Source organism: Procambarus clarkii, chromosome 38 (genome assembly GCF_040958095.1).
Source record: "Procambarus clarkii isolate CNS0578487 chromosome 38, FALCON_Pclarkii_2.0, whole genome shotgun sequence".
NCBI classification, from domain to species: domain Eukaryota; kingdom Metazoa; phylum Arthropoda; class Malacostraca; order Decapoda; family Cambaridae; genus Procambarus; species Procambarus clarkii.
Window position 1 is genome coordinate 11,559,267 of NC_091187.1, and position 8,560 is coordinate 11,567,826.

Consider the following 8,560-nt stretch of genomic DNA (forward strand, 5'->3'; position numbering starts at 1 on the left):
GAGAGAGAGAGAGAGAGAGAGAGAGAGAGAGAGAGAGAGAGAGAGAGAGAGAGAGAGAGAGAGAGAGAGAGAGAGAGAGAGGGGGAGAGAGAGAGAGAGAGAGAGAGAGAGAGAGAGAGAGAGAGAGAGAGAGAGAGAGAGAGAGAGAGAGAGAGAGAGAGAGAGAGAGAGAGAGAGAGAGAGAGAGAGAGGGAGGGAGAGAGAGAGAGAGAGAGAGAGAGAGAGAGAGAGAGAGAGAGAGAGAGAGAGAGAGAGAGAGAGAGAGAGAGAGAGAGAGAGAGAGAGAGAGAGGAGAGAGAGAGAGAGAGAGAGAGAGAGAGAGAGAGAGAGAGAGAGAGAGAGAGAGAGAGAGAGAGAGAGAGAGAGAGAGAGAGAGAGAGAGAGAGAGAGAGAGAGAGAGAGGGAGAGAGAGAGAGAGAGAGAGAGAGAGAGAGAGAGAGAGAGAGAGAGAGAGAGAGAGAGAGAGAGAGAGAGAGAGAGAGAGAGAGAGAGAGAGAGAGAGAGAGAGAGAGAGAGAGAGAGAGAGAGAGAGAGAGAGACGGACTGCATGACTATGTTAAAACTCCTGTACATCGTGTCAGCAAGGCGGCCAGCAAGACTACAATAGCTCTCACTATAAATACCATTAATACAACTTCCCATCACCTGCATTCCTTTTCTCCCCTTTACCTTCACCCCTTCCTCCCTTTCTCATCCACCTTCACCCGTTTCTCACCTACCATTCCCCCCCCCGTGCCCATCACAGTGCCCCCCCCCTCTCACCTTTGTGAATAAGATCTATTCTCTGAGAAGTGGCAAAAATCTTTCGTGATTAATGAACAACAGTTTTTGTCTGTAGCTTGTGAGGTGTGGAGCAAATACCCTTGAACTAGAGGCACGTGTCTTGAGGTTATCTTGAGATGATTTCGGGGCTTAGCGTCCCCGCGGCCCGGTCCTCGAACATGCCTCCTTTTTGTTACACACCCCCAGGAAGTAGCTCGTAGCAGCTGTCTAACTCCCTGGTACCTATTTACTGCTAGGTAACAGGCTGTTGTGGGTGGTAACCCAGCATCCTACTCTGCATTTGCCAATACGTAACAAATCCAACCTCCTAACCTAACCATTTTTTCTTTTGTGGGTGGGGGGGGGGGGGGAATATTTCTGTGCGGGCCCTAAGCCTCTGGCTGGCCCACTAAGTGTTACTTAGTTCTGCCTTAGGTGGGATGAGGATATATGTATAGTTTGACTAGTCATATATATCAAACTACTATATATATATATATATATATATATATATATATATATATATATATATATATATATATATATATATATATATATATATATATATATATATATATTATTAAATATGACCGAAAAAGTAAGATTAATAATTCTAACACGAATTTTCTCAATCTTTCGTACATTACGCTTCACTGTTGGAGGTAAATCAAAAATCACTTCTCCAAAATTCATTTTTATTTCTAGTCTGACGCGACACGGGCGCGTTTCGTAAAACTTATTACATTTTCAAAGACTTCACAAATACACAACTGATTAGAACGTATCTCTGATTTTATATCTACATTTGAGTGAGGTGGGAAGGGTGATGTGGCATTAACACAAGACAGAACAGGAGGGGATATTAATAGGGTATTAAAAGTATCAACACAAGACAGAACAGAAACAATGGGTATTGAATAGAAGTGTTTGTAGAAAGCCTATTGGTCCATATTTCTTGATGCTTCTATATTGGAGCGGAGTCTTGAGGTGGGTAGAATATAGTTGTGCAATAATTGGCTGTTGATTGCTGGTGTTGACTTCTTGATGTGTAGTGCCTCGCAAACGTCAAGCCGCCTGCTATCGCTGTATCTATCGATGATTTCTGTGTTGTTTACTAGGATTTCTCTGGCGATGGTTTGGTTATGGGAAGAGATTATATGTTCCTTAATGGAGCCCTGTTGCTTATGCATCGTTAAACGCCTAGAAAGAGATGTTGTTGTCTTGCCTATATACTGGGTTTTTTGGAGCTTACAGTCCCCAAGTGGGCATTTGAAGGCATAGACGACATTAGTCTCTTTTAAAGCACACATATATATATATATATATATATATATATATATATATATATATATATATATATATATATATATATATGTGTGTGTGTGTGTGTGTGTGTGTGTGTTACTACTCATTTATATATATATATATATATATATATATATATATATATATATATATATATATATATATATATATATATATAAAGAGTAGTTTGACTAACCAAGAACGTACGAACCCAAGCAACCCACCTAACCTATCGGGGACAACGCATAGAAAAGTAGATATTTGTGAGCCGTTACTTTTTATTGTAGCTTGTATTGGTAACGCTGGTCACCATAACGTACAAAACGCGACCTATTAGTTTGAAGGACGAATTGTCATGCCCGCTCGTTAATGACCGCTAGTTGGTTAAATCTCTGCTTCTGTTCCCACTGTTTACGCTTCCCATTGTCTGTTAGGCTTATCGAGGTCCTCAAACCCCCCCCCCTAAGCTAACTACTGATCTTCCTCCAAAATGCCGCCCACAACAGTCCCCTTGCTCCCAGGTACCTATATTCACTGATAGTGAACAGACGCAAAGTACTGTATAAAATACTGAACTCTTCCTAACAAAGTATTTCATCAAATATTGATGACATTTTTAAATATTAAATGTCTGCCCATTATCAAAAGGTCTCGACACAGTCCCTAAATATATACATTATGTCAAGTGTTCGTATTAGCTTGTATATTAGGGTGTTCGTATTAGGGCGTTCGTGGCTTCGTAATCCTTTTAAACCCATTTATCCACAAGTCTGTCTTTAAACCCATTTATCCACAAAAGGTCTTCGGGAGGTGCCTTCAGGAGGTGGAGATGTTTGAGATATATATCTCGAACTATCTACTTCTTTTGTAAGGTCTGATGGCGTAGTGGGTTAAAGCATACTAGTTATGCCAGCTACTGGAAGGTAGTTGTGCTTTCTGGGTTCGAGTCCCACTGGTGGGTGTTGTCCAAAGATTATATATATATATATATATATATATGAACAGGTTGTACTGAACGGGGTGAGAATAGCTTGAGCTACCTCGTCCCTTTGTGTGTATTTATACCTCCATAAACTTATATGTAATATTAATTCAATTACTTACTTACCTCTCCAATCTGCCTTTTACGCAGGGCGCTCCCTCTTCTCGATCACAGCGAGGACAAGAACCATTTCACCTACAGCGATGTCGCTGTCCAGGGGCCAGATTCACGAAGCAGTTACGCAAGCACTTACGAACGTGTACATCTTTCCTCAATCTTTGACGGCTTTGGCTACATTTATTAAACAGTTTACAAGCATGAAAACTTGCCAATCAGCTGTTGTTATTGTTATAAACAGCCTCCTGGTGCTTCGGAGCTCATAAACAAAGCCGCTAAAGATTGAGAAAAGATGTACAGGATTGTAAGTACTTGCGTAACTGCTTCGTGAATCAGGCCCCTGAGTTCGTCACGTCAAGCACTCAACACCTCAACCCGTCCTCGACTCAAGTCCATTCCATCCAGCGGTCGACCCCACAGACACATTCATAAATTTTAACATGCTGTTCATTCGAAACGGGAATTGTCTCAAATATAAATTAATATTATAATATATTAGCATATTGTGCATTTATAGGCATAGCTTAGGTTAGGTGTTAAGGTTCTGTTGGCGATTATTTGTATTTGTAGTACGTGGGTGAAGCATTTACAGCGTTGTGGTTCGGTTCGCTGTGAAGCACTTGTTCCGAAAGTGTTCGAACGTCATCAGTTGTGTCGTGTGTAAACCGTTTTTTATTCATAAACAGCGGGTTTGGCGGGTGGATGGAATCACTTTTGGGTCTTTGTTTGAAGGACGGGCTGCAACACCTTGGAAAGTCTTTCACGATCGCGAGACTGAGACCTGAGTCCTGGACTCAGTTGATTACATAATAATTGTCTTCTCTGAAGCACGTTGTTGAGTTGATTTTATTTATTATTTATAGTGTATATATTTTTGTTCTCTAGTTTGTACTTTTTTGTACTTTTTGTCTAGTTTGTACTGTTTGTACTCTAGTCTATAGTTTGAATTTTTGTTCTCTAGTTTCTAAAAAAAAAAATTATATATATATATATATATATATATATATATATATATATATATATATATATATATATATATATATATATATATATATATATATAAAACTACTTTCTATCCCTATCCATGGAGGACAAAAAAATGTATATATGCTCGTTAGCAATTGTAAATGTCTGGTCACATCTGTGGTAGGAAAAAAAATCCACCCACCACCACCCCCTTACACCTTCCCACATCCAGACACCTCCCCCCCCCCAACAACAATCCCCCCCCCTCAACAATCCCCCCCCCCTCAACCATCCCTCCCCCCTCAACCATCCCCCCCCCTCACCCCACACATCCAGTTAACCGTTACCCCCACAAATATGATAATCATTTTAATCACTTTTATCCATTTATAGTTTGTGATCTTAACCAAACCCAAGTTTTTTTGCTAGCTTTTAAGACCACCTTATACACGACTAACCTTATAGTTTCCAGTTCTTAGGACAAACTCTTCCAGAATATTAAGTTTGTTAACAAAAAGAACTCAGGCGTAGTGCAGCACATCCCGGTGTGGTCTGGCACATCCCTGAGATGAATATCTTGGTCTAGCACATCCCTGAGATGAGTATGTTGGTCTGGCACATCCCTGAGATGAGTATCTTGGTCTGGCACATCCCTGAGATGAGTATCTTGGTCTGGCACATCCCTGAGATGAGTATCTTGGTCTGGCACATCCCTGAGATGAGTATCTTGGTCTGGCACATTCCTGAGATGAGGATCTTGGTATAGCACATCTCTGAGATGAGTATCTTGGTCTGGCACATCCCTGAGATGAGTATCTTAGTCTGGCACATCCTTGAGATGAGTATCTTGGTATAGCACATCCCTGAGATGAGGATCTTGGTATAGCACATCCCTGAGATGAGTATCTTGGTCTGGCACATCCCTGAGATGAGTATCTTGGTCTGGCACATCCCTGAGATGAGTATCTTGGTATAGCACATTCCTGAGATGAATATGTTGGTCTAGCACATCCCTGAGGTGAGGATCTTGGTCTGGCACATTCCTGAGATGAGGATCTTGATCTGGCACATCCCTGAGATGAGAATCTTGGTCTGTCACATCCCTGAGATGAGTATCTTGGTCTAGCACATCCCTGAGATGAGGATCTTGGTATAGCACATCCCTGAGATGAGGATCTTGATACAGCACATCCCTGAGATGAGGATCTTGGTATAGCACATCCCTGAGATGAGGATCTTGATACAGCACATCCCTGAGATGAGGATCTTGGTATAGCACATCCCTGAGATGAGGATCTTGATACAGCACATCCCTGAGATGAGGATCTTGGTATAGCACATCCCTGAGATAGGGATCTTGGTACAGCACATCCCTGAGATGAGGATCTTGGTATAGCACATCCCTGAGATGAGGATCTTGATACAGCACATCCCTGAGATGAGGATCTTGGTATAGCACATCCCTGAGATGAGGATCTTGATACAGCACATCCCTGAGATGAGGATCTTGGTATAGCACATCCCTGAGATGAGGATCTTGATACAGCACATCCCTGAGATGAGGATCTTGGTATAGCACATCCCTGAGATGAGGATCTTGATACAGCACATCCCTGAGATAGGGATCTTGGTATAGCACATCCCTGAGATGTGTACTTTCTCCCTGAGACCTGCTCCTCGCAGCAACCAATTTCCAATTTCACCGTCCGTCTCTTCCTTGCATTAAATCCCTCTCCCAAACCAACCGAATCAATATTATTATCTTTGATCTCTTGTTCTTATCATCGAGATGCCTTCACCCCTTACAACCCCTTTCCCAGTGGCCACAATATTCAGTAGGAGCGTCGAATCCACGTCGAATCGACGTCGAAGACGTTGATTCGGGATTGCTTCTGGATACTGTGCCAACTGAATTGATCTGCTCACTAAAAATGATTGTTTTGCAGATAATTCGTCACAGTAACGGGGTTGGAGACATTTAATCCAACTCTCACTTATGAAATGAAAGTGACGACGTTTCGGTCCGTACTGGGCTCTTTATGTGACGACGTTTCGGTCCGTCCTGGACCCTTATGTGACGACGTTTTGAACGTCAACGCATAAAGTGAGGCAAAACTAACATGTGGACATGGATGGAAACCAAAGATGGAAGTGAGAGAGGGAGAGAGAGAGAGAGAGGGAGAGAGAGGGAGAGAGAGAGAGGGAGAGAGAGGGGGAGAGAGAGAGAGAGAGAGAGAGAGAGAGAGAGAGAGAGAGAGAGAGAGAGAGAGAGAGAGAGAGAGAGAGAGAGAGAGAGAGAGAGAGAGAGAGAGAGATGGAAGTCTGCATTAGACAAACGGAGTCTATTAAAGATGGGGTCTCAAGAGCTAACGCTTAACCCCTGCAGATTTCAGTATATTGAAGCAGCGTACACTCCAGCGAGTACACACACACACACACACACACACACACACGCACACACGCACACACACACACACACACACACACACACACACACACACACACACACACACACACACACACACACACACACACACACACACACACACCCAGCCACCCTAGCAATGAACACCATCAATCCCACATATGACAGGGAGTCAGCAGAGGCAGTAATCCCAGCATGACGCCTCCAGCTGGTGAGGAGGCGCGGGTGACCTTCCTGAAGAGGGGCGTGGAGGGCGTGCCCGGGCCTCTGGTAATATATAGTGCTCACCAAGTGACCCCTGACGAAGGTCGGGCTTCTTCCCGCTACACTCCGGTGCTTCCCGCCGACTACTGTCTTGGCCTTGTCTCGGACCACGCCACGGAGGAGGAGGAGGCTCAGGCACTTTTGTGAGCATGTGGGTGTGGGGGTGTGGGCGTGAGTGTGAGGATGTGGGCGTGAGTGTGAGGATGTGGGCGTGGGTGTGAGGATGTGGGCGTGAGTGTGAGGATGTGGGCGTGAGTGTGAGGATGTGGGCGTGAGTGTGAGGATGTGGGCGTGAGTGTGAGCATGTGGGCGTGGGTGTGAGGATGTGGGCGTGGGTGTGAGGATGTGGGCGTGAGTGTGAGCATGTGGGCGTGGGTGTGAGGATGTGGGCGTGAGTGTGAGGATGTGGGCGTGAGTGTGAGGATGTGGGCGTGGGTGTGAGGATGTGGGCGTGAGTGTGAGGATGTGGGCGTGAGTGTGAGCATGTGGGCGTGGGTGTGAGGATGTGGGCGTGAGTGTGAGGATGTGGGCGTGAGTGTGAGGATGTGGGCGTGGGTGTGAGGATGTGGGCGTGAGTGTGAGCATGGGGCGTGAGGATATGGGCGTGAGTGTGAGGACGTGGGCGTAGGTGTTTATTTTCACCAATAACGAAGAATTAATCGGGAACATAATGATACAAAAATACATGTTAATCAAATCAAAACCCTAAGAGAAGTTCAGACGAACTGTTCAATAGACCCACGCAGACACTCCGAATTCCTAGAGGAGGAGAATTTAGGAAATTCAATTTTAATATTAAAGAAATTAACTGGGAACTAAAAAAAAGGCCAACACCCCCACAGAAATAAGCTGGGAAGAACAGCTAGAAGATGCTAACCTAAAAAAATATACTCAGCAGCTCTAGAAATATGCTCAAGCAACATACCACTAAGAAAAAAAAGAGAAAATATGCAAATTGAAAGAAAACGGCGTTCTCTCTTTACACGAAGAAAACAGGAAGAACTTGAAAGCCCAATTCTATCCCAGTACTGACAAGGAAAGCTATATAGAGAAACAAAAATAATTAAGCTAAAGCTATAAGAAACATAAAGTTCAAGAGAAGTAATGAGAGCAAAAGGTCACCAGTAAATTAGAGGAATCTTAGTTCTTCTCTTATGAAATAACAAAAGCAAAACTACATCTAGCATTGGTCCCCTGCAGAAGGGAGATAACACTTTCACAGATAACAAAGAAATGGTACAGTATGATTCCATCTTCAGTGACCCCACAAACACACTGAAGAACGATAACCCAAACGAATTCTCCACGAATGTGATATCTACATATATCAGATGCCACCCGAACTCTCTGGACTTTGAAGTAATACCACCTGTCCTGGTGCTTATTAACTAAGCTCCACGGCAGGTGCCCGACCACTTGAGCTGGACGGTAGAGCGACGGTCTCGCGTCATGCAGGTCGGCGTTCAATCCCCGACTGTCCAAGTGGATAGGCACCATTCCCCCGTCCCATCCCAAATCCTTATCCTGACCCCTTCCAAGTGCTATATAGAGTCATAATGGCTTGACGCTTTCCCGTCCCTTCAGCCAAGGCTTCCATCTTTCCTACAACTGTTGCGGGCAATGTAAGATCCTGTGGTGTATTTTTTGATGTAGATCGGTAATCACTAACGGATTAACAAGGCCACGAGATATCTGACAACACTATTAACTCCTACTCACTTGACCTGACCTGACCTGGC

General features: G+C 43.9%; 1 protein-coding gene across 1 annotated transcript; it reads right to left on the reverse strand.

Annotated features, from left to right (window-relative positions):
• Positions 1–4,653: 4,653 nt before the first annotated feature.
• Positions 4,654–7,490, reverse strand: LOC123772020 (uncharacterized). Its single transcript, XM_069337490.1, has 2 exons — positions 6,846–7,490; positions 4,654–5,745 (listed from the first exon to the last, which is right to left on the reverse strand). The coding sequence occupies exons 1-2, from the start codon at positions 7,488–7,490 to the stop codon at positions 4,654–4,656; spliced, it is 1,737 nt and encodes a 578-aa protein (XP_069193591.1).
• Positions 7,491–8,560: the final 1,070 nt, after the last annotated feature.

Bases quoted from the DNA above. Each gene is read 5' to 3' on its own strand.
- LOC123772020 (XM_069337490.1), bottom strand. From the start codon at position 7,490: ATGTTCCCGATTAATTCTTCGTTATTGGTGAAAATAAACACCTACGCC. The intron at 5,746-6,845 runs GTGAGCACTATA...TCCCTATCTCAG, and splicing joins CCTTCGTCAGGGGTCACTTG to GGATGTGCTGTATCAAGATC.